The 27,811-nt window shown below is 33.4% G+C and overlaps 1 protein-coding gene across 1 annotated transcript in view; it reads left to right on the top strand.

The window, feature by feature from the left end:
- The window catches only part of LOC143916001 (disks large homolog 1-like), a 112,258-nt gene that overhangs the window by 52,285 nt on the left and 32,162 nt on the right, over window positions 1-27,811 (top strand). Inside the window, exon 2 of the mRNA XM_077436852.1 lies at window positions 8,167-8,261. Within this exon, the coding sequence (XP_077292978.1) occupies window positions 8,167-8,261 (95 nt within the window). The remainder of the gene's footprint in view (window positions 1-8,166; window positions 8,262-27,811) is intronic.

Here is a 27,811-nt window from a genome sequence, read left to right as displayed (position 1 = left end):
TTTAGATACTGAAGATCTGTATTTTATGTGGTATAGCGCAATATAGTCCAGTGCTCCTCAAATGTAGGGCGACGGCGTAAATGCTGTAGGCGTTCAAAACCCTAGAAGGCGTTTTGGCTCATTTCAATAATTGAATAAGGGGTGATATTGCCTGAAAATGTGCTTTGTGAAAATGTGTTTGAAAATGGTTTTATCTTAAAAAATGCTCATGATATAGACTTGGCTTATTTTTTATTTTTTATTTATATACCATTGTGCCATTTATAAGTCACTCTAAATTGATACTACGCTTAACTGTGTATAAGAAATAGTGACTCCGAAAACAATCACAGCGGGTGTCCCGCAGGGCAGCTTTCTTGGCCCACTTATATTTGCCGTATATAAAAATGACATATGTATCTACATATACCGAAACACTACCACAAATCTCAATATACAGATGATACCGCTTGTTTCATAACTAGCATCAAACCAGACACCATTCATCTAGGATTTGCTGTTCGGGCTATTACCAAATTTGCAACATTGTAAAAAGCATTATATATAGACAAATAAATTTTTCTTACAAACAGACATGCATATGTATGCATGCATGCTTGCAACAATCAACAAATTTGGACTAGTCAAATTCGATGGATGGATGCTTATTAGAACCGTTTCAACAATTAAATTCAATTCAATCGTAAAAAAATACATTTCTACGTTCCAAAGTATGATTTAAAGGCAGTAGCGATAAGTCATGTTTTTGACTGTTCGCTTGCATATTCTTGTTGATCGATGAATCAATGCGAGAGAAAGATACAGCTATATTTTCGTAAGCTATTGTTTTCGTCGCGTGGCTATTGAGTCGTGCAGTCGCCTGTTGGCCTTACATATGCACGTTTGCATGTTGATGCTTATCGTTATTCTTTAATACAAAAATAGTCGAAAACATGCTATAGGACTAAAACTTCTTTATGTTGATGTATAGAATGATTAATAAGATATACATATATTAAACCCATTTGTATTGAGAAAAAAATACTGGGATCTTACTCAACCCTGGTTCAGTACACTCGACGTTCGATCTCGACGCTCCGCTCTTCAAAGGTTAATTGAAATGCCTCCTCCTTTTTGTAAAAATTCAAGCAATATTGAATCGTAATTTTTATATGTAAGCTGATATTTCCTTGCACTCGTCCAAAACATATATGAACGTGCCAAAAACGGATAGTGCTGTATAGTATCAATAGAAGTAGTATTTTCCGTGCAGTGTTGTGCCGAACTGTTGCCGTGCAGTGCTAGATAATATAAACATACTTGAATTTGAATTCTATATTATGTATAAAGCAATGATTGAAGTTAATTTGATTATTTGGTTATTTTCATTTGTGTGGTGTTTGCTATATGTATAATGTTTTCAGGTGTGATCACGATTTCAATTCGTGCATTTAAATTCTGCCATCAATCAAATTATTTGCGAACATCGCCATATATTATCGGTGCGAAAATGGAAAAATGGTGCAAAAAATATCTCAGCTATAGAAATTTGTATTTTTTATTTGCATTGATTCGTCGTTGGTGGTATTTATTGAATGCGATGAGTTATTTTATTTTGAACAAGCATCAGTTCACTGGAATTGAATACGACATCGCGCGTATCGTGTTTTTAACATTATTCAAAAGACCACACGAGAACTTCAAAAATAAAAAAATCCCACTTATGTATTAAACCCATCGCATTCACGCTCTTCTTTACATATGTATATGCCGTTCTCAATGATTTTCATGAAAAGCGATTTCACGAGCAGAAGCTCGCTTCGAAATAAGCTTTTTGTAAGAGTGCACTCAAAGTGCAGTGAAATTTTTCACATTCGTATATATTATATAAGGAATGCATTCAAACTAAAATATTCAATATTAAAAAATTTCCCTACAAACCAATGTTTGTATTTCCCTACAAACCATTGACGCTGTGTATGCGTCAAATTCACAGCATCTGCGGACAACAAACCACTGGTGTACATACATATGTATATGTTACAGTTGAAGTGTATCTTCCTGTTTTAATATATTTTGACTAGTTAGAATATATTCCAACTAACCTGGTACCAACTACCGCTATAGTTTATGTGTATTTTCAGTTGTAATATATTTTGACTAGTTGAAATATATTGCGTCTAACCCACGTAAGTTGATTCATATAGCGAATTACATTCCAACTGGTCAAAATATATTACAACTGATAATAAAGTTCAACTATAAGTTGGTGCCAGGTTGGATGGAGAGATTAGTTTTTCGTGAAAACGTCATTCGAGTAGTAAATTTAGTTGGAAAGTTAAATTTTTGTTTTGAACACATACTTAGTATTATCGTGATATTGTTTTCATTCGCAAAACCATTACTAAATTACAAAGCATCAAAGCTATTAAAACTCAACTGTTATATTACAACTGTCGCATATTGTTGAAAGTGTATTTGCGTTTATCGAGATATAATTTACTAGTTGAATTGTATTCGAATATGAATAACTTAAAACGCCAGTTGAAATATATTACAACTGGAAATACATTTCGGCTGCAACATACATATACAACAGATAAATAAATAATTTAACCTGTTTGCTGATTTTCATAAAATTTTCATGACATGAATGTCATAGAATCTCGACAGTGCGAAAATTAAATTTATTTAGTATATTTTAAACGAATTTATAAACCTGTTAGAGTTGCATACTTTTTCTATTACATACATTATGTGTATGTATTTATGTATGTATGTTTAGATAAAAAAATAATGTAACCATATAGTACAATGAACACAAAGATAAGTACAAACTCTTCTTTGAGATATCTGCTCACTGAACACGATCACGATGGTAATAAAGATTTGCACTGTGTAGGTTTCATATCGAAAACGAATATTAAAATTCTAAAGTTTTTCTATAATCAGACGTATGTACGTATGAACATATATCAGAATTATAATATAAAGATTTTACCATTCATGATATAACCTATAAGTGATGTATAAATATATATGAGAGACAATGAGAGCCTATAATTCAAATTTTGTAAGATATAGTGTGAAAATGAAAAAATTATAGGCGTTTACGCGTGCGTGGTGAAAGGTCAAACAAAAACAAAATTTTTTGCCAATTTGGCTTTATTTACGATTATTTTTCACCATCAAACTATAAAAATCGATTGAAATTGAAATCCATCATTGACCAAACCACACAAATTGGCAATGTTTCAAAATGATTTGAAGACCCCGTTTTACCCGGCTTCGCTCGGTTTTTTGTAATATAAACCGCTTAAACATGACTAATCTAATAATAAACATTTTATTAAATTTATTTGAATAGTTTTGTTTTATATAAATTTACTTGAATATTCATTTGTTTTTTTTTTATTAAATTGACTGTCACGAACAAACAAACATATAATATATGTAGACAAAGTCTCTTTCGAAATTATGTGTATACCAGCATACAACAGCCAGCAGTCTTTTTCGAAATTATATATAAAGACGGTAATCTGTGTGTGTGTGTGTGTGTGTGTGTGTGTGTGTGTGTGTGTGTGTGTGTGTGTGTCCTAACTCTCGCCGAACATAATGAACGAATCGATAAAAATCGATTAATTCATTTTTCGACGAGACGACTTTGTCGCGACTCGAACCGATCACCCCAAATAGCCTGAATATGGGTCTAAATTGAGCTAATGGTCTCGGTCATCACGCCAAATCCAATTTTTCATTTCGCCTTTTTTTTAAACATTAATTGAAATATTCCTTCTCGCCATATAAAAATACGTAATTTTAATAATTTCATTTAGCGAGGTTTTGAACCATTTTTTTTTCTTTTCATATAAAACAATTAAATATATATTTTTAATTGAAATTATTGAAATTAATTTTTATTTTAGCGATATTTGAAAAATAAAATTAATTCCAAATCACGGAATCGAACTAAGGCCCCCTCACCCAGAACAGGTCGCTAGCCATTAGACTACAGCCTCGACAGAAAAAACGCTCTAAAATTACTTAATATTCGATTATCCTATAGAAGTATGGGGAACCAATCATTCGCGTATCTTCGGCTTTCGTCGACAATCTTTTTCGATTTCCGATTTCTTATGATCAACCATCAACCAGTATGGGGAACAAAATTTTTTTTTTTCATATTTTTAGTATTTTCAGTTTTTTCATTTTTTTTCATTTTTTTCAAATTTTTCATCTTTTTCATTATTTCCATTTTTTTCATTTTTTTTTTCATTATTTTCATATTTTTCATTTTTTTCATAATTTTCATTTTTTTTGTGCCTTTGTCTTTCCGAAACCAGTCGATTCCATATCTTTAACTTTATTTTTATTCGAGTTTCAATTTCTTTTCGAAACCACCCGTTGAAATCAATGGGCCCTACACTAGTATAATATATGTATACTAAGTCTCTTTCGAAATTATGTGTATACCAGCATACAACAGCCAGCAGTCTTTTTCGAAATTATATATTAGATATATAAAGACGCTAATCTGTATGTTTATTTGTGTGTGTGTGTGTGTGTGTGTGTGTGTGTGTGTGTCCTAACGCTTGCTGAACATAACGAATGAATCGATAAAAGCCTAAGCTTTGTATAAATTCATTCATCGAGTCTTGCCGTGGTATCGAATCGGTGATCCCGCGAACACAAATATCCTCTTATAGGTATATCTGAGTTCTGCGAGCTAACCAATTACCAGGAGGAAAAGCCTGTTCCTCTTGTTCCTGTTGTATCCTGCTCGCGCAAATTAAGTGAGTATGTACCGTTTACCATGCACCCTTTTTTATCTTTCGACTTAAGATCTTTCGATTTTCGATCTTTGCCTTCCGATATTTGCGTTTTCGGGCGTTTCACATTCGGGCCCGTGAAGTAGACCCATGTAGAACAGTATTATTATTAAATTGATTAAAAAATTAGAGTGGCATATTATTAGTGTTGAGTAACAGCACACTTAAGGGGTAGCGTCAGCGCTTTAACCCTTTAACGCTGTTTGAAATATGGGGGTACGTGGAGGAGAGGCGGTTGAGCGTCACGTATACGTGAAGTGGTGGCACTCACGTGGTGCTGGTGGTCATCCACTGTTTGTCTGTGTAAATGTGTGGTGCCATCTACGGTAGGCGCGGCGCGCCCATTACCACTTTCTGGCGTGGCACGTAGCCAATTTGTATTGATTACGTATTTCATTGGCCAGCTTTTTCCCTACGTAGTATGTCTGTGTGTGTGTGTGCTCGAGATGTCGCTAAATTCGCATCACGTTCACCTACGCCATTGACTTCGATGTCTGTATCTAAGAATCCGCTGCTCGTTCAGTTTTATGCCTATCATCGTATTTTGTATATTGTTGAACTATGCATTATAATTTGTATTCAATCTTGAATTTACGGCATCGGAAATGATATTTTAATATGTATACACATATCTATAAGTAGTATAATGTATTTTATATCATTGTTTTTTTTAATCGAATCCAACAGTTTCACTAGACACCCTTTCAAATTCCAGTATCAGTGGACGGCCGCACTAATTGGTCGGGTACATTGATTTTGGTCGGAGATCTTGTCTTCACTAACTGAGGGGTGCGGGGGGGTTTAACTAGCGGGGAAGTTGGGAAAAAAAATGTATTTTTTCCCTACGACGCAGCGGTACCTACCTACTGAGAGAAACTGTGCATGCGCCAAAAAGGAGACCAGTATAAAGCGTGAGGGCGGATCTAGTGTATTATACATCAATGGTCGGGTATCATCACAATGATGATCGGTGAACAGTGCTTTCTATATGTAATACGTAGCATACATTATCAGGCTAGAGTGAAAAATACCAATTTTAGATTTAACTCGATGGTCTTAATATAAAAATTGCATCATATCAAGGGCACGCCAAATAGTCACCTATTTCAGTTTCATTAAATCGATTATGATTCGTTTTAACTGATTGACGAGAATTCAAAGTCACCCTTTTGTCGAAATCTCCCATACTTTGTATGGCGGAAGTGATGTTTTCAGAAAATCGTTATTTTTCCATGATTCCAATTAATTTACAAAATTTACTGTGAACTTTTCGTGTATCTACATGACTTAAAAAATATTTTAATTTCTTGAAACATAAGCGGACTAAAATGTCACATTTTATAACATACTGGGGTGAATACAATACAAACCTAATATATAATTTCGTAAGAGACTTTGTATATAAGTATGTATGTATGAATATATTTAATCTTCGTTGGGAGATTTGTAAACAAGTCAAAGTTTCCATGACGACATGGAGACGGTGCCCCCTCCCCCGGGCTTTGCCCCCACCGCCCCGGGGGCGAAGGCCCATGGGGGGCGAAGGCCCAGGGGGAGTGAAGGCCCGGGGGGCCGCCGGATTCTGGTATAATCTAATATATAATTTCGAAAGAGACTTTGTATGTATGTAACTATCGTTGGTTCGTAGAAACCGTGACGTAAAATCTAATAAAAAAAAACAAATGAATATTTAAATAAATTTGAATAAAACAAAACTATTCAAATAAATTGTTTACCGAGCAAAGCCGGATAAAACAACTAGTACAATATAAACCCACAAAATATTTATTCATATTCTGATATTATGCTGCGGAAAATCTAAAATTTACATTTTTCGATCTCACCTAATGTACATATATGTACATAAATATCTGTAGAAAGAAAAAAATTGAATTTTTGAGTTCTGACAATGCAGATTATTCTGTAGAGTATTTCAAATGAAGGTTCTATTACACATGAAGATGTCTTATATATTATAAATCTTCACGAAAAATTCACAAAATTGATAATTCTAATCATACTCTCGTGGTAGCAAATTTGCAAGTATCTTATTTATTTATTTAAATAGCAAAACTGCTAATACATAACACAAAATAATAACAAAAAATTATAACTCATCTTCCACAAAGGTATCCATTAACACTCTTATCTTAGCTAAAAAAATATTTTTAATGAAATAATATGTATATTTATACACGTGTCCATCCGCATTCCATTTAATTAGAATTTTATTCAGATGATACTTGACAAAACAATAGCTAGAATAAATGAATAGTAATAGGAAGCATTGTAAAAAAAATAGTAGAGCTAAACTAGAGACCCACTTTTAACTCAGTCTACAAATCGATACTAACTATTCAACGATTTTAGACATTCAATGGAAGTGAATGTGTAATTTTTCTCAGTATTGATTTTAAAATCAGGAAAAATTATATTGTTGGATTTTGATTCGTCACATCTTTTGACTGACAGGCATAAATTATGCTAGTTAGAATATGTTCTACTAATAATTTTTTTGCTAAAAATTGTCAATTAAAACGATTGAAAACACTGAAATATTCAATTCTGAAGATTCCATAGGGTGGCATTCCAGTGTGAAGAACGTTGTAGAACTTGGGAGGGTCAATCGATGTAATTTAGTAAGGAAAGTTTAAAATTCTATGTATTGATACTTCATAAATTCCTGAAGGAAAAGGGTCTCCGACCCAAGTACATATACGTTATGGATTGTGTATGTGAATAACACCGTTGAATTCAGTGTTAGGCCCAAAATAAATAGGAGACTACGGTTTTTAAGGACAACAACATGAGAGTATGTATCTGCTATCCTATGTTAATCTTATAAACTCATCAAGATCCTTGCAGAAGCCTGTAGCGAAAAGCTTTCACGTAAATGAAATAAATTAAAAATTCAACAATACTCCCTAGTAACTTTATGACTTTGATTTGACGTTTCTACTTTTGAAAATATTTTGTAAGCTTATTTCATATTATATTAATATTGCATTCGTATTTTGTTTGTATTTATTTAGGTGTATCTATCCAACCCATTATATGTACCCATAATAGGTATGTGTATTTAGCAAACATATGTATGCATGCAAGTGGTATGTTTACTGCAAAAACGCTGAGCTACCAATACGTTTACCGTTCAATCCCTCGAATATATCAATGGACATTAAATCCGATTTTCTGGTCCGTTTATTCACAGTCCAGTAAAAGACTTTTTATATTCGTTCACTCTAGTTTTTTATTGGTTAAAAGTCACAAAGGAACATTCAGCATTCGATAGATTTTCGCAGCCGCGAATAAATCAATATTCGAACCCGGTATTCATTGATTTATTTTTCATTGACAGATTCATCAGAAACGACCCAAGTCTCGACCGCAACTTCGATGGTCCAAGCAAGCGATGCCGAAGAAAACGAAGAAGATGAAACTTCATTTTATAACGTAAGTATTGTGTTTTATTTATTTTTATTACATGTAAAATCCATGTTTTTGCACACAAATACTCAAAATTCCAAAAAAATATAATTATATTTTTAAACAATATCATAGAAACATCTATGGAAAAATTCGATGTACAATAAAGTTTTTGCAATAAATGTACATAGGTACATAGGTAGCAGTGGCGTACCGTGACTTTAAAACAAGAGCTATATTTTTGAATTATTATAATCTGTCTTGAAGTGATGAGTACAATTTTTCATGTTTGTACTAACAAAAATATCCTAAGAAGCTTATCTTTCTTAATAACATCTTATTTGTCTTCAAAACATAATCTTCTGAATGATTTGTCGTACAATTAATCGAGAATAGAACATTCCAAGGCCTCGTTATTTGTTTCCTTGCACTGATTTGTTCTAGGGAATCGTTTCGTGAGCCAAGTCTCTTGCCATATTTGTACTCAAGAATTTCTGTGAAAATATGTATTTATATGTTATTTTAACAAAAACAATCATTCAGAATGCTGTTTGATAGACACAAATCAGAATATTCTCAGTGAAAATTCCATAAATGCTTAAAGATACGATTAAATTTAAAAAAATGTTTAATCTTTGACGGAACGGCTATACATAACCATTCGCCAGTACAGCGAAGGGAACAAAATTGAGACAGAGAGTCCGTGCAAGCAAACGACGTGGTGGACCATACCATAACAACCCACTTCCACTAATATTATATTACCTCAGTTAGAGCCGATTCCTGTTTCTGAACTTAATTCGAGTGAACAATATCAATATGGACAACAATTTGAATTGATTTTAGTTGAATTATTGATCGTTTTAAATTTTAGGTCAAATATTTCAAGGGCTTAGCCTAGTCCCTCTAGTTTAATTACGGCACGCCATTGGTGGGTAGCATATTTTATAATAATGAACAAATCTGATATGCTAGAAATTTGAGAGAAACGGGAATAGGTTGCCAATTTGGTAGAGCCTGGAGTCGCATATATCTAAGGTCTAGCCGGTAATACCGGGCCAGGAATTGAACCTATGACCTCTCAGTAGAAATCATTACACGCTAGTTTATATATTACACTTTTTCATCACATCACAAACTTATCTCTGTTCAAAAGTTGTACGGGTGTTAGAGCGTCGGTTATGACTTCTAATATTGTCTCCGACGACAACATTACTTCTACATTATCGCAAATATAGTGGGTGTGTTTAGAATCCTTTGCGCAATGTATGAAAGCTTACATCTATGTATGTGTGTACATATATGAAATAGATATGTTCTGTGAATAGAGTGTAGCTATACGTACGTACATACATATATGCGATTATTCCAGAGACAACGTTATCCTTTACGATAATACGAAAGCGTATTACGCGGTTGATGTCTTTTGAGTGTCGCTGCCATTATTGCATGTATGAAATTTGGAAATATATTATCATATAATAAAATGCGTGTTATTATAATAACGTATGTATTTTTAACCCTTTGAATGGTTTCATGGTAATCGTGTGTTTTTCCTGTTCGAATTGGTTGAGTTGTATCGAACTATAAACGTTGTGCAAACAGCATTTTCTCTAGTATGTTTGTATGTAGTGGATATGTACTGGCGAAACGATGTTAACCCTTTCTTTGCCAGCATATATGTATGTATAATGCGACGAGGGTTCGACAGCCGCTTTTGATTTCGCCGTTTTGCAAGTTTGCGGATGGAGGAAAAGTCTCTTTGTTGATATATACATACATATGTATGTGTATATTTTTTTAAATATTCGCTAGAAGTTGAAGTTCGGATTTGTATTAGTTTTGTGATTTCTATGTGTGTGTAGTATGTGTGCTTTGGAATAATGAGATACGCTCTAAAATGTCTTGGTGGATACTTTTCAGTGGTTTTCTATTGAAGTGTCTGATTTTCGAAGGGTCAAGTATAAGAAAAAGTATGAAAAGGGACTTTCACTTTGAGATGTTTTTTTTTTTTCAAATATTTACGACGATTTATTTTATTTGAGATTCATAAAATACTTTTCATCCAGGCATAATTTAATACAGGGTGGCTCGTATTTAAAAAGAAACTTGGTTGGCGCTTCACACATATTTCTCCTAACCAAAAAATAAAATAAATTTTGCATATTTAGCAGTTGACTCGTCAAGAGTCAACGAATGTTTCTTTTTCCCGCTCATCACACGGTGACCAGAACTGATTCATAATCCCGTTTGGGGCAGTCACCTATCTGTCGTGGTCCCGTGGTCGCCAGCTTCAGTTTGCCTGCTACTCGACACTTGGGAGTGATACTGTTTGAAGAGTGTAGACAGTCAGTCAATGCAGAAAAAATCCATATTTCCGTATACAGAAGGTCACTTTAAGTTTTCGGAAAAAAATTAACTAGAGCATTATTCTTCTCATGCTCCACCTGTTTTTAAAGTATTCTCCAGCCAGCTCAGAAAGTTCGTTTTTGGGATTTTTCAAGTCATGGTCATTAAAATGAGACTTGACACAATATTTTCTTCCGTATTCTTACCGTTTTTGATCGATTTTTTATCTCACTGTATCTTTTGAGTACCATCATCATGACCGCACGTCATCATAATTTAAGACGTTTAGAGTTTTTTATCTATCCTGACCGTTGAAAATGTATTTAAATAATTTGATCCATGTTCCTTTCATTCGATTACCGTGTTTTTGGCATTTTACATACCTCTTCTTACTTCACCTTTCGATTACAATTCAGTAAAAATTTTGGCTCTTATCCGATCATTTTCATACTTTGCCATTTTGCTCGTTTTGGTCATCAATATAAGTGGAAATATCATCCGCCATTACGATGCTGAAAAATAATCGTAATAGACACGTTTGAAAATACTGCATCGTATTACACGGTGACGTTTATCTGTCACATTCATCATTCACATCGGTAGTTTCAGCCACTTCTTATTAATCACTTATCTCGCTGACACATTTTAATTGTTTTAACGCCAATAAATTTTTCTTTTTTCACTCTATATTTTATAAAATTTGCTTTATAGGTCATCATTATTCAATAAAATAAAATACACTCAATATAAAATAAGATCACAAGAAAAACAGAAACGGAATCGATTAAAACAACGCGACGCAACACTCTAGTCGAAACACTGATTGGGTAAAAAGGACAATTTTATATTTTTTTGAAATAATCGGCATTCCAAAAAAGATAAAGTAGAATTGAACCATAGGATAAGATGCGTTGCAAGTAGTCGCTGCTTTAAATACCCGAGTATTTCAGTCAAGTGACCTAATTATTAGGTCACTTGTAAAAATGTTCTTTGTTTATTTTTTTCTTTACATGATATATGTACATACATATGTACATATATCTACACATATAATGACCATACACAGCCGCGGACAAATGTATTAGGCCCTAATACATTTGTCCACGGCTGTATATGTATGTGGTGTGGGATTCCGAGAAGACTTATACGTATGTATTTAAGTATATCCATGTTAAAGATAAATGTTTATGTAGATTGGACTACATACATAATTATATCATTAAAAATTCTTATTCTTATATGTGAACACTGGCTTTTGTTTATATTTTCCACTGCTCATTATTAGATAACTTTCGTTTCTTGATAACGCCCTAAGAATTTCCGCTTCTTTACCAACACCTCAATTTTTTCCATCGACTTTATTTTCAGAAATAATCTGTATACCCTCGTTTCAAAAGTCCCAACTTTTTTTATTGCATAATGCTATGCTTCCTCGCCGTTAAGAAGAATGTCGAATATAAATAATTTCAAAGTGCGGATACGAAGTGGAATTTTAAGACCTCTGTAACAATTTACATTCTATAGAAATAGGGAAAAAATATGTATAACGTATCTGGCAAGGGTACCGTTTATCTTCTGACCCAATTTTCGGTAGTTTTTCTTTTATTTAAATGCTAATAAACTGTTTAATTTTAAAGTATTTCAAATATAAAGCTAATATTAATTCATGGACTATATTTTTAAACTATAATACATAGCTACATACATTGCAATAAGTGGTAGCAAATCGAATTGTGAAAAAAATTGCATATAGTGTAAAAATTGGATCATTTTTACAACTTTTTTTTTGGTAGTTCAATGAAATCTCTTCCCGTCAAAAATGCTGATTTTGAAACACTTCCACTCATTGGATCGCTTTGATATTTTACTGACATAGCTAGCTAGTATTGAAGTAAGCTAATATCTCCGACATGAAGCTAATGGAGTTTATTCATTAACTAGCCCATTAAAAATTAAATCGGAACCACGTGTCAGATCCAATCGATGACAGCTAACTATCAAAACCCAGCTTTCTACCGTACGTTAACAGCTCACCTAAACAGCGGAAAAACTAAAAGTTAAAGATTTGAAATGTTTGAATGCCTATAAGTTTATCTTTTTCACACTGTAATATCTTGTAAAATTTGCATTATAGGATCTCATTATCTCTCATATATATTTTTACTTCACTTATCTTATATATAATTTGGAAAGAGACTTTGCATATATGTAACATTGGTTGGTTGGTTGTTGGTTAGTTGGTTAGTTGGTTAGTTGGGTGGGAATGACACATTCGATTTTTTTTTCGATTCATAGGCATCGATTAGATTTTTTTCGATTCAAAGGATTCGAAGTCCCCGGGGGCGAAGGCACTGAGGGCGCAGGCGAAGTCGCAGGGGGCGCAGCCACCGGGGGCGAAGCCCTAGGAGGCAAAGCCTTCGGGGGTGAAGCCTCCCGGGTTAAAGCCCTAGGGAGCAAAGCCGCCGGGGACGAAGCCTCCGTGGGCGAAGCCCTACCCGATTACTCTTCGGATCCTGGTATACATATAATTTCGAAAGAATATATGTTTGTTTGTTCGTGAGAGTCATTTTAATAAAAAAAAAACAAATGAGTATTCAAATAAATTTATATAAAATAAATTTATTTTATATAAAATTTTATAATTTAGTAATTATTAAGGTTTTTTTTTTGAAAAGAAACATTAAATTTAAAAAAAAATTTTTTTAAAAACATACCTCTTCTATAATTTGTATATAAAATTATTATTTTGAATAAAAATACCAATAATTTTATTTTACTACCGCCATCTATGTTTAAAACTAAAAACTGGATAAACGTCAGGCACTTTTCATAAATTCAAATTTCAAATACGTCTAAAACGATATTTTTTCTCCATCGTAATGGCGGAGGATACGTTTACTTATATTGATGACGACAATGATCAATATGGCAAAGTATGAAAACGATCGGATAAGAGGTAAATTTTTTCCTGAATTGTAATCGTAAGTGAAGCTAAAAGGAGGTATGTAAAAATAGAAAGTTGTATTAAAATAGCTAAAATTATACAAATAAATAAATAAATAAAATCTCGAGGTCAAAATTTTCTCATGATCACAAAACTTTATCCCTTAATACTACGTGCATAAGTAAATAAAATAATCCAATCCGTTGATATCAATGCAATTTGGCGGCTCAATGAACTGCAATCATAGCCTCAAAGGTTAATGAACGTAATTCGAGGCGCATCAAAGCCAAGGGCTTTACAAGTGACTCTCAAACGTTGGCTCGCAGCGAGATACGACGTAGACTCGTATTTGAGTTTTATTAAAGCCATTCGAGCTGATCCCCCACAGGGATTCGAAAGCTGCGAACGAAACTTGGCGCCTCGTTGTCGCCACTCGAATTAACCCGTACGCCTCCAGGTGTCTCGCATATATTTTATTTACAACACCATTACCGGATACGAGAGCGAAATGAACAAAAACGAACTTGGTATGAAAGCATCCCTTCTTTCCTTCCAACATCTCATCCCCTCGACTCTACTAAATTCGCGCTGACAGTGAAAATGGGCCAATTCGCAGCAGATGATGCGCTCGGATGACTCTGCCACCGCCGTATACGTCATTGTTGATAAATTAATGCGATGTATTTATTTTATTTCATTTTATTTAACATATTAGCCACAGTGACATTACAGAGAGCTCCAACGCGTCACTGTGGCCAGTCAATTAATTACAACAATACAACATAGCATAACATCATCATAATAACAATATTACATCATAATAATAACAATTACAACAGAATATCATCACATCTACAATTTTTACAAACAACTATTGGCATTCCTCAACAACCACTCAACCAGATTAGCATAGTTTATATTGAAGAGGTCAATTTCACCAGTAATCCGGTTGAGCAGATATATCGCTCTAGATATAGGAGCCGTTGCCAATATATTTTTGCGAGCCACAGGAGGAACAAACAAATCACGATTCCTCAGGTCCCTGAATTTACTGGGTGCATAAAATCAAAATTCATTAAGAACCTGAGGATTGTGTATTATCCGATTCAACAGCTTAAAAAAAATGCCTTCCTAGAAACATAACCCTACGAGACTCCAATAAGTTGAAACCCAACGCCCCTAATAAGAATGCACTAGGATATAGCCAAGGATAATAACCATACAGTTTCATATAAAGATATTTGAGAAACCGTTTTTGGATTCTCTCAATCTTCAATGAATGAGTCATATGGGTAGGACTCCATATAATGGAAGAAAATTCTAGAATGCTACGTACTAGAGGTTCATAAAGAATTTTAAGCACCAACGCACTCTGGAAAGGTTTACTAACTCGTAGTACGAATTTTTGTGGCCCGCAAACAAATATTGTCTATGTGCCGTTTAAAATGAAAATTATTTGAGAACAAGACCCCCAAATCACAAAATTCATCCACAAACTTTAATTCAACACCACTTAGGCGGTAGGGATGTACTTTATTTAAAAAAAATATAAATATGATTTAAAATCAAGGCAAAAAGTATTTCCATCTAAAAACATAAAGAGACGTACGTGGCAAAAGACGATGAAAAACATAAAAGTACAATACAACAACTTCGGACTAAGAAGGGATTGCATCGCGTCGTAGATGTTTGAAAAAGGGCATATGCCCCACTTTGAGACCCTCTCAGGATGAAAGCGGTCTCACTACGTCGTCGTTATTTTGTATTGTCAAATTATGTTCTGACTCCCGCGTTTATTCGATGGATGGAACTATTAGGGCGAAATTACACAGCGGTGAATGTGGCACGTGGGTTTTTTTTTAGATAGTTTTAAACATATCTGGGATACACCATTATCGATCACTATCAAGCAAGGATACAATTTCACCGAAAATGGTCCAAAGGGTCGTTTTGGTATAGATCACTGTCAAGCAGGGATAAATACTACCATACAATTTCAACAACATAGGTAGAAAATGTCGTTTTTAAAAGACGCGTGCCATGAACGTCTCATTTTTTCTATGTTTCAAACTATCTAAAAAAAACTCACGTGCCACATGCACCGCTGTGTGATTTCACTCTTATACTTCACCAAACGTCATAAATTGAATTATTTATTACCTGCGATTTTACCCGACTTCACTCGGTATTTGTAATATAAACAGCTTTTCATTTGTTTTTTTCATTAAATTTATTTGAATTGAAAAAGATATATACATACATATATTCAACGATATCGATATCGTCGTCATATAAAATTTGATTTGTTTTCGATGTTCCCAACAAACCTTACATACATATTGTAGTTACATAAAACCTAACATACAAAGTCTCTTTCGATATTATATATTAAATGTATTATTATTATAATCATCATATTTATTTATTCATATCATCATATTTATATATGGGGATCGCACTATTCTCTTGAAATAAAATTAACTATCTGTCATACCTCGACTGTTACAAAAACAGCAGATTCATTCACGTACTAAACGTTGGTTAATATTCAACATTCGCTATACCTAACGTAGATTCTATTAGCTCTCAACCATACTAACACACTTGTGAAGAGTCTCGGTGATTACAAAAAAATGTCTATACCCTTCAGGTATAAACACAGATTACCTAAACACAATCTGCTTTAGGTCATCGAATTTAGTGAGTCTTTAATTAATATTATGTATTAGATGTATTATGAACATTTATAAGGATTGTAAATAGGTTTTTGAGCTCTTTTTCCTATTATGCTTTAGATTAACATTAGAATAATATAATACTGTGATTACTAACCAAATAAAATTAAATTGTAAAATAGAAAATGATCAGTAGATCAGTAGCTATTAAAATAGATATAAGATGTATTGTGAACATAATTTAGTAATAATAAAAAGCATTTAAAAATCAAATCAAATCAAAATCAATTAGCTCTCATGGTTGATTCAAAGATTTTATAGAGCTTTTGAAAATACTTTTTGCCATCCGGCGGTATGGCTCCGTTGTTGCGCTAGTGCTAACCAAACCTAAGTTCCTGGGTTCAAGCCCTGATTCAATCACAATTGAAAATAATTTATTCTAAAGTATTGCTGGTCAGACTTGAATATGTGTGACTCAAAGTCGATCGTTTCCTCAGAGTTTGCCAATTTATCTGATTTAATTGTTGAAACGGTTACTTATCAAATTGGCAAAACCATCCTATCCACTGTGCCACCACTATTTGAATATGATTTTCAAATTTATATACATACATATGTATATACAAGTTTAAACCATAGATGATAGGATCTTTATTGTATTGTAATCATCCAAGTTGCTGACTATTACCGTGGGTTACTGTATCCGATCCTGTATACAATGTAGTTGAATGAATGAAGATGTGAATCAAATGCTTAAATATTACCCGAGAGAAGCAGAAGAAGGTAAATAATACTGTGAAAATATGACAAAAACAAAATGTGTAGAACGTAGTGGATGAAGATTGCAGAATGTACATAGAAATAAAAGAGCGTTTTGAGAAACTCTCATCCAGCAATAGATAATGACGTTGACAAAAAGCCAAAAAGGCTCTTTAATTTCTCGTTGATTAATATGAAACGCCAGATGACGTTTAATTAATTATTGTTATTAAATTTAAGAAAGAAGTTGTACAAAAATAAAGCGTTCCGAAATCTTTCAAAGCATGCAGCGAGGAAGTGTTCGAAGTTTTGCAACATGTGCTCCTTAATTGTTTTAAGTTATTTCCGTTTTCTTTAATCTCATTTATGGCCAGAATAAATACGTGTACATTCACACACTATTATATTTACTAGTATTATTGAAGCAGAATTCCTGGATGCTTAGAAGTCTCGTACTACGTAGTGTAATTGTATCTCGCTTGTTTTTATTTCATATGCCAAAGAACCACAACAAGTCACCCAAAATCGACACTATGGCTAGTTGTGTTCGTATGTATTTTAGCACATCGTACAATGTATACAGTTATTAATAACGAACCACAAGCATATGTATGCCTGAAATAATCAACGAATCTGTACTAGCCGATTTCGCAAGTGATGATAAAGCCAATTTTATTGGAATCGTAAACACTTGGGAAAGGTGGCATAGCCGATGCTATTTTATATGACATTTTCGGGATCCTCCTGAGTGACATCTTTGGTACATAAATAAATAAATAGGTTATGAATTTTGAAATCATATTCAAACAGTGATAACCTAAGGATGGTTTTTGCCAGTTTGATGACGAACGGTTTCAACAATGAAATCAGATAACTTGGCAAATTCTGATAGGAAGCGATTGCCTGGAAACCACAAATATCCAAGCCTGATCAGCAGCACTATAGATAATACTCGAAATAAATTATTTTCAATCGAGGTCGACCTGCGGGTCGATACCGGCAACCTCTCGGTGGTCGGCATTAACACAACCACAACTCTATGCCTAAATTAAATTAAGTTATTTCATTCGAATGGATTTCAAAATCATTCAGAACTTACCAACAGCAATAGACATACTCGTTATCACCGATATAATTGATTTTTTTATCTAGCTGGGATTAGAACGGATTAGCATAGATTTGAACAGACGACCTTTCTATTGGTAAATAAACGCTAAACCGATGAGTTACGCTGTTAATATACATATCTATGTACAATATACCTAAATAAAAAATAAAAAACAATTTTCAATGTTGTTGGCGTTAAAACAAAATATAAGGTTTTACGTTTTAAACTTTTAACATATAAAACACTATTTAATTGCACTCGACATAATAATTAGTAAAAGGAAACAATAAATCACACACAAAAGAATCGTAAAATTCTTGAGTTTTACATTTTTAGTATTTCTGAAGTACTATTTATGTCAAAATATATTTTTTTAATACACAGTTATTCATTTATACATATGTACATATGTTTGTACATATGCTTATTTTTTTTATTAATTTTAAATTATATTGTTGCGTGGGGGTGGGTGGAGGATCCAAGAAAAGGCCAAAGTCGTGTCACAGCATTTATTGGTGATTAAGGAGATACACGCACTGGCAGTGCTCCGTCAGAATCTCTTGATATCGCCTAAGTGCCGCCTTATAACGGATAGGTCTCTCAGGGCATCTTCGACGTCCGGTTTGCTTGCCTACTGTTATGGTCACGTACTAGATGTCCCACGCTACCGCTGTGGGTTCTGAGAACTCTACCGGAATGCGACCGAGTTACCGCTACCCCCGCTAAGTGCATCTTATTGTTAGTCGAGCTTGGAGATAATCCTCGAAACCAATTATAACGGTCACACAGTCTCTGGGATGCTACTCGGCCTAATTTGATTGCACTTACTCGGCCTAATCCGAGTGTACGTAACAATATTTTTTTGTTTATTATTTATTACATAAACACATTTCTATCATAGGTAACATGACAGGAATTACCCCAAGGCGACACACGTATGGTTAAATTATTTTGTATATATGTATGTATATACATATGTAAGTACTAGCAATTTCAAACATTGCAGTAGGTACAATCATATAATGAATGTGATATTTTCCACGTAGTTTATCGGAGACTATTTTAACCAATTTGTCTGGTAGTCTGCACTCATCATTGTGAATGTGATATATAAGTGGAATTTTGATCTTCTTTCTTCCATTTGGGACTCATGTAATGCCACAATGCTCCAAACTTAAACTTAAATAAATAAATATACATATATAATACAAAAGAGACATCTATGGTACAACCAAACAAAAATTTTGATAAACAGCAAACTTTCTAATGGCATACTTTTAATAATTCAAGATGCTAGAACTTGAACTTGCTAGAAACTGGGGTAAGAGGTGGGATACCAATTGATTGGATCCGCCACAATAATTAAACTAGATAAATTGGAAAATTCGGAGACACTCGATCTGTATTTTTATCTCGCAAGATCAAGATCTCGCCAGCAGCGTATTTGGCTGGGACTTGAATCCACGACTTCTCTACTGGTGAGGAATAGCTCTTCAAGTGAGCTACGCTGTGGTATACAGAGTAGTAGTCGTGTACCTCATTTTTGAGGATTTTGATTATGATGAAGTTTTCTGTCTGATAAGATGCTTCCATTTTTTCGTGAATTTAGCCAGATATAGCGTATATTTCAATAAAATAAGATAATTAAAAAAAATCGTCATATCACGAATCCCGGGTCTTTTGGATATGATCTAGAGCTTGAACTCGAGTTGAATTGAAAAAGTATAGGTATTCAGAAACACTAATGTGGACATATGTATGTACATCAGTGAACTGAAATGAAATACGTACGGATATAAATCTAGTAAATTTAAAAATAAACACAGCCGGTGTCGACATACAGTACAGAATGTCGTATTGGATTTTTGTCGTATTGGGTTTTTGTGAGTGGCACACGTTCCCGGGTCAAATGGGGCGAAATCCAAGTGAAAAATACTGCAGGGGCGTGCCACTACGAGACGTGAATTCGTATGCCTGTTTTACTGCAAAAATTATTTTTAGAATAGAACGAGATCGCTCAATCACTTTCACATCGGCTCAACTCTTTCGGATTTAAGTTCTCGCGAAGTTTTCCGCCGTTTGAGGAAAATTTATCAGTAGGAGATTATGCCGTTGGGAAAGTTTAGACCCTATTGCAATGCAAGATGTAGATCCCACTACATAGAAACAATTTACCGTTGCTATTTTTATTTTAAATGTGTACAAATTATATGCCATTAATTTTGTAGCAACTCATAGATTATTTTATTATGTAATATGCTACCAATTCGTAGACACGTGATTATTATTTATTCAGATACGTATTGATGGATTTTCAATGAGGAAATTTATGATGGGTTTTGTGTGTGGGTGTGTAATTTCGATCGGCAAACAAGATGTAAATCCCACTACATAGAAACAATTTACCGTTGCTATTTTTATTTTAAATGTGTACAAATTATATGCCATTAATTTTGTAGCAACTCATAGATTATTTTATTATGTAATATGCTACCAATTCGTAGACACGTGATTATTATTTATTCAGATACGTATTGATGGATTTTCAATGAGGAAATTTATGATGGGTTTTGTGTGTGGGTGTGTAATTTCGATCGGCAAACAAAGCTTTTCATGTAAAATTAATTACACGCATGTTTATCTTTATTGTTTGGTGTTGTTGGATAATTGAGAGGTCTCGAATGACGGTATTGTATTATTAAATGTATGAATAAGTAATTTTAAATATAGGAAACTAGTGTTAGTGTTTTTATCCGGCTTCACTCGGTATAGGTAATATAATTTTTTGTTGTTCTGTGTATTTAGTACTAGATTTGGTGTAGTACTAAATTTGGTGATATTTAGTACTAAATTTTACATAGATACATTTTTCAATTATTTTAATATTTTTTTACCTTATATATAATACAACATCTGCCCTGATAGTATTTCAATATATGATATAATAATAGACATAATAATTATACACATATATTTAGGGACAATTATAGACATGTCCGGTTTTAAATAAATGGAAATATGGGGAATAATAAATTAAGGGACCTATTAAATTAGAATGGAGTGCATTTGTACGAATGAACGCTGTTTTAAAATCAAAAATGCTATTTTGCCTTAAGAAAAAGATCTTCTATCAATTTGTTTTGACAGCGATGATACATGCATGTGAAACTTTGACATTGAACATCCAACAACTTACATAAAGTCCAATGCACTTGAAGTATGGGACCCTACATGCTCGGCATGACGAGGAGAGATGAGAAACGGAATACGTGGGTGAGAAGTATGACAAGGGTAGTTGATATTGCGGAGAGAATGAACAGATTGAAACGGCAATGGGTAGATAGAAGAATGGACGAAAAAAGTGCTGAAATAGAATGTAAAAGGGTAAAAGGAAGGCCGCAAGGAAGACGGTTGGATGAAATTAGAAAAATAACTGGGATGATATGAATGAGAGTTGCTAAAAATCTTTGATTATAAATATACTAAAAAAATCAGGCCTGGTTTAGATAAATTTTTTTTGTACATACCTCGCAAGTTTAATTACAAAATATGCATTTTCTCGTTTTCATTATTTCAACATTTCAAGTTTTGAAAAATCTAATCTTCCACATGTGGGATTGTAAAAATGAAGTGGGATGATTGTAAAATGGCTTATAAAATCTAGTATGATAAAAGGTTCGGAAGAATGCAGTAGTATTGCCTGAAAAGTTAGCAAAGTCACTGCACGTAGAATAGCCTTGTAAAAAGAGACGAACGGAAGCGTGTTGGAGAGGCTTTTCTTCATCCAGCATTGGATGGTGAATGACTGTAAAGGATAATAATGATAGAACATTCATAACTATTTTTTCATAGAATTTGAATAAAACATTAAATTTACATGTACATAAATTTATGTGTGTATATTATATCAATGGATGAGTCGAGTTCATTCTCTTCCACGTAATTTTCGAAACGTTTAATTTGCCATTTTACTGCTAACGTTAAAAATCCATTTTTACGCCAAGCCGTTTTTACGACCGGTTTTTATCGCACTCGCCTGAAGGCGAAATATGATGATACAACTCGATACTTGGCTCTAATCAATTTCGAAACGAGAGAATATGGCATGGCACCTCTAAAAGCCCTCCCCAATGCATGGGCCGTAAAAATAAAATCAAAATTGCATCGAAAAAAATGTAAATATAATACACATATTTCAATTGTCCATTTCCGTGTCTCTATAATGTAATAAATTTTAATTGGTACTTAAGAAAGTTCCGATTTCTTAACTCGCCCACTCTCACTCTCGTCGCGTAGCATCTCTCGCCTACTTTTTTTTATTTATTTAGGAGTGGTGGGAGGGAAAGTTAGTAACTTGAATAACTTGGTAATTTTTTCAACTTTTAAATTCGAAAATATTATCGCACTTTTTTTAGGAATCAACTCTCGCGGCTGGTGAGTCAAGTCCGCGTTCATAAAAATGTATGAGCTGAAGGAAAACTTTATCGCTTCATACTATATTTATTATACAACTCGTCCTTTCTTCTTATGAATATAAAATTACACGGATTATACAGACATGTTTGCTCGTCGAAGTAAAAAATAGTATAAAGACGGTTGCTGATACGGAAATAACGTCCAATCTTCGCTCCTAGCGCGACTTTGCCGCTTCAAATGGAGAAAATACATCAAACAGATTGCCGAGAGTGAAAAACCGACATTATGCGAAATACCATAAATGGAACTCTATACACGGGAAAACCGAGAGGACTTTCCACCGCGTGCGGAAAATTGACATTAGGTTAGGTACCGACAGCGAGCTCTGATCCGATAAAGTTATCAATCATACGAACGTCATCCCTCCGAAGGAAATTCTCTCATTTTCGATTAATTTTATTTACTTACACAGTAATTGAATGTGCTTAGTTATTTAGTTCAATATTTTATATTGATGTACATTTTACATATTTTTTTATGTATATACATATACGGGTATTTTTCATTAACTACATAAATTGATCTGTCAAGATGTCTCACAAGGTAACGCACATCAAGCAAACATTGCTTTCATTACCTAATATGATGGGAAATTAACTGTAATGACATGCTTTTTTTTTAATGCTTTTTATTATTACGAAATTATGTTCACAATACATCTTATATCTATTTTAATAGCTACTGATCTACTGATCATTTTCTATTTTACAATTTAATTTAATTTGGTTAGTAATCATAGTATTATATTATTCTAATGTTAATCTACAGCATAATAGGAAAAAGAGCTCAAAAACCTATTTACAATCCTTATAAATGCTCATAATACATCTGATACATAATATTAATTAAAGACTCTCTAAAGTCGATGACCTAAAGCAGATTGTGTTTAGGTAATCTGTGTTTATACCTGAAGGGTATAGACATTTTGTTGTAATCACCGAGACTCTTCACAAGTGTGTTAGTATGGTTATTAGTGATTCTGTCATAGAATCTACTGGTTAGTTTGTTAGTAATGTATGTAACAAACGGAATATTATATATGGCATGCAGTTTTTTCAAGTTAGTATATATGGGTGTATTATAAATTATTTTTAAGGATTCATTTTGTATTCCTTGGAGCTTGGAAAGGTTAGTATTCGAGGCGTTATTCCATACAGGTGAAGCATGTCGGTTAATAATGGTAATATGAGCGCGCGATATAATTTTATTTTATTTTGAGTTGATAAAGAACTATGGCGATTAAATATTGGATATATTGAGGATATAACCCGCATCGCATTGCATTTCGCTGCCTCAATGTGAGGTGCCCATCTCATTCTTTTATCGAACGTTACTCCTAAATATTTTATTACTGACTGCCATTTCAGACTTTCTCCAGAGGGGATTTTCAGATCTGAACTAATGACATGCTTGAATGTGATTTGATTATACATATAAGCTGCCATATTTGAAAGGGCAAAATTCCACTTTTCTTCCTTTCAAGAAATATTTCGCAAACCATTAAATATAAACTTATGCGCTTAATAATATTAATAAATATACTGGTGGCCGGTTATACGTATATTCTGCTTTTCCGAGATTCTAGACATATCGAATTAAAATAAGTGATAGTAATTTGTGAATTAAGTCAAACGGAAATAGTGTTTTTGGAACTGAAAATTGGACTATTGCCACTTTCAAATATGACGGCTCATTTTTTTAATGATTTGTAGGTACAAATAAAATGTGATAAATACAAGCATATTCACCTGAAGTTTATTAATTTTTTGTATCTTAATAATGCTATATTATGCTTTAGCTTTGACTTCATCCTCTCGATGTCCATTCCTATAACCGCACTTGATAAATATTTAGAAAGGCTTTCCTTCATTTCTTGGCACAATTCCAACACAAGGTTTTCTTCTCGAGACCACAATGCACATTCTTGAAAACTTATTGATAATTGAAATGCTCCAAATATGTATGTATGATGAAAAATTCAATAACAGAGGGTTTATCTTATATAATGGTTTTTATTGAATGATTTTTTTGATACATTTGTAATAATACTTTGAATTATCCTGACCAATTGGTTTTATTTAAATAATTATCAGACGAAAATAATTTAATCTTTATATGGAACGCATATATTTTACATTTCATAGCTTACATAGCATTTCATAATTCCATATTTTATTTTTATTTTACATACATACATATGTATGTAGATATATACCAAGAATGCCTAACAGGTAAACCCCAATTAATTACAAACATTGCAGATTTTTGATTTCTAGAGGCTGAAGAATACGAAATTAACAATGAATTAATTAATCCATAGAGTCATCTATGAATTTAGACTTGCGCATAAATTTTTACATATTGTACATAAATTAAATTCAGATATTTGTGACATAACGGGTAGGATGGTTTTTACCAATTCGATGGAGGAACCGTTTCAACAATAAAACCAGATAAATTGGCAAACTCTGAAAGGAAACGATCGACTTGGAGTCACACATATCCAATTCTGACTAGCGGCATTAAAGATTAGCACGGAATTGAACCCGGTAACCTCTCGGTGCTAAACATAAACGCAATCACCGAGCCATACTGCTGGCTGTTTTTTTATTTCTATCATTTGATTATAATTATATTGTAATCAATGAGTATTTTGTAATAAAACAGACAAATTCAATTGTGATGTGGTTAAATTTGTCTGATGTGAAAATGTACCTCTTTTCTATCTTTATTTTCGACTTTTTTTATTTGAAATTAAAAATTTCATGCTTCGAAACCCGCAAAAATTATGTGGTTGTTTGAAAGCAGTATGTTGGCTGTTTTTCTTATTTCTATCATTTGATTATAATTATATTGTAATCAATGAGTATTTTGTAATAAAACAATCAGACAAATTCAATTGTGATGTGGTTAAATTTGTCTGATGTGAAAATTTACCTCTTTCTATCTTTATTTTCGACTTTTTTTATTTGAAATTAAAAATTTCATGCTTCGAAACCCGCAAAAATTATGTGGTTGTTTGAAAACAGTATAAACATACATACAATATTATATCGGCACTTATCGTATAATAAAACCGTGCAAAATTGTCGCAGCGTGTTATTTTTTGCCGCTCTGGGAAAAGCCGAGTTTATCACAAGCTTATGGCTGTAATTGAGTCTGTAAGCGTTGCCTAAGATAAGAACATTTCTCAAACTGTTGTTCGTGGCCGCATAATACTATTTTTTCGTGGATTAACAAGAACTTTAACAACACCGTCGAGCAAACAACCGGATCTTTGATCCTTTTCTCTGACGTCCTTCTCCACCACTGACCGTATTTATTGTCGAAGATTATCTCAGTAATCTTGCTCATACGTATCGTACATACATACATACATACGTATATTCTTTTCGCGAAAGTTCATCTCTATCTACTTATTTTATTAGGATTGTGTGTAACGGCGAATGCATAGTAGCACTTGACACAAAATATCGATTTAGGCCGCTTCAGCGTCGGAGACTGTTCAACAATTGAATATGCAAGTCATAAATAATCCATTGAAATGGAAAATATGCCTTTGGTTCGGCACAAAGGCTCCACTAGTCTATTATGGACGCGTCTGAAATGGATATCTGACGGCTTATGCAAATTCTCTGTCCGCATTCAAGATATCATCCGGTTTAATTCATTCTACAAGTATAGAAAGTGCTGTTTGTGAAACGCTTTTCCTTTCAAATAATCAAAAATGTATACACACACACACACATAAAATATATACTCTTGGGTGTATATTATATTTTTAAACCTTAAAAGGCATGACGCATATGACATGTTTGGATATTCCATTATGGCTTTCAACTCAAATATTTCCGGCTTATGTGCCACATCTTCGAAGTCAACATATTATTATTAAATATGTATGCTTTTAACATGTGTACATATGTATCTTTGACATTGAGCCAGTCTTCGATACTGTTTCTTTCAAATCATAATAAAAGCTATTCGTTTTCAACTTTTATTTCGAATCTAGAATAATTAATCTTCTCCAACGATTTTTTTTATTACAGGTAAACGCTTTTTTTACATTACAAACAATTATATTTAGACAATATTGTGGTTTGGACGTGCAGAGGAATTTCCGAGATCGGAGTTAAGAATGTAGTAGTGGTCGTAGGGATGGTTCATTGTTCCTAATCCGTCTCCCTGCCAGCTCTGAATGAATAACGGTCCAAAATCGCCTAATAATTATATCCAAGCGTGTACTCTTAGCACAGAGAGGTTATAGGTCGATGGGTCGCGAGACCTTATTGGCTGTTGTATCCCGCTCGTTCATACGTCGAAGCATTTTTGGCGCGAATGTGAGATCAAATGATCAGCGATAGTATACCAGTAGTTGACGAGTGCCAATTACCTATGTACGTTTCAATATCATAAAGACAACTATGGACAAATTCTTATGTAGGTGGGTAGCATATTTATTATAATCAACAAATTCGAAATGCGAAACGGGATTGGTAGCTAGATAATTCGTTAATTCGTTTTGTTCTCCAGCTACTGCGTGGTAATACGTCATGCCCGTTGTTGCTGGAACAGTTGGGACTTTATGTACCTAATAATTATATGCGTGGTAGACATCATCATTTGATGGCTGTATCTCCTGCTCGCACAGTTCTTTTTCGAATGGCTCCTATACCAAGAGCTATTCGACTTCTCAATGAGATCGTTGCTGCCGTCCCTGAATGCGATATTTTCCACCTTGGTGAACGTTGATTATCGGATATTATTTTAACATATTTATCTGGTAACCTGCGCTCATCATTACTTTCTTAATTTGAATGTGATGTATGAGTGGAATCTTAATCTACTCTCTTCCATTTGGGCCTCACAGGGATGTTTTGTACCTGTACTTGTTCTTATTTATTGGAACAGGCTGCAGGTGCAAGACATTCCTGTATTTGTATTTTTTTCTTATTTTAAATTTTAATAACTATTAAGTTTTTTATGATCGTGTTAAATGCTGTATTTTTTTTTGTATCTTAATATTTTGCTTTTGGTTTTTTTTGTAACTTTTAATTTTTAATTTTATTTTTTGTTTTCTCCCTCTCTTATTTTATTTTATTATTTTTTTATGTAGGCCATTGTGGCGCATTAGGTTCTCCCTGTAATGCCACAATGGTCAAAAAAAAAAAACGTTAAATAATTTAGTGGAACTGTTTCAACAATGAAATCGGATAAATTGGCAAACTTTTATAGGAAACAATCGACCTGTAGTCACATATTTATT

Source organism: Arctopsyche grandis, chromosome 1, assembly GCF_051622035.1.
Source record: "Arctopsyche grandis isolate Sample6627 chromosome 1, ASM5162203v2, whole genome shotgun sequence".
Lineage (NCBI taxonomy): Eukaryota > Metazoa > Arthropoda > Insecta > Trichoptera > Hydropsychidae > Arctopsyche > Arctopsyche grandis.
The sequence above is the reverse complement of the archived record's forward strand: the minus strand, read 5'-3'. Positions and strand labels throughout refer to the sequence as shown.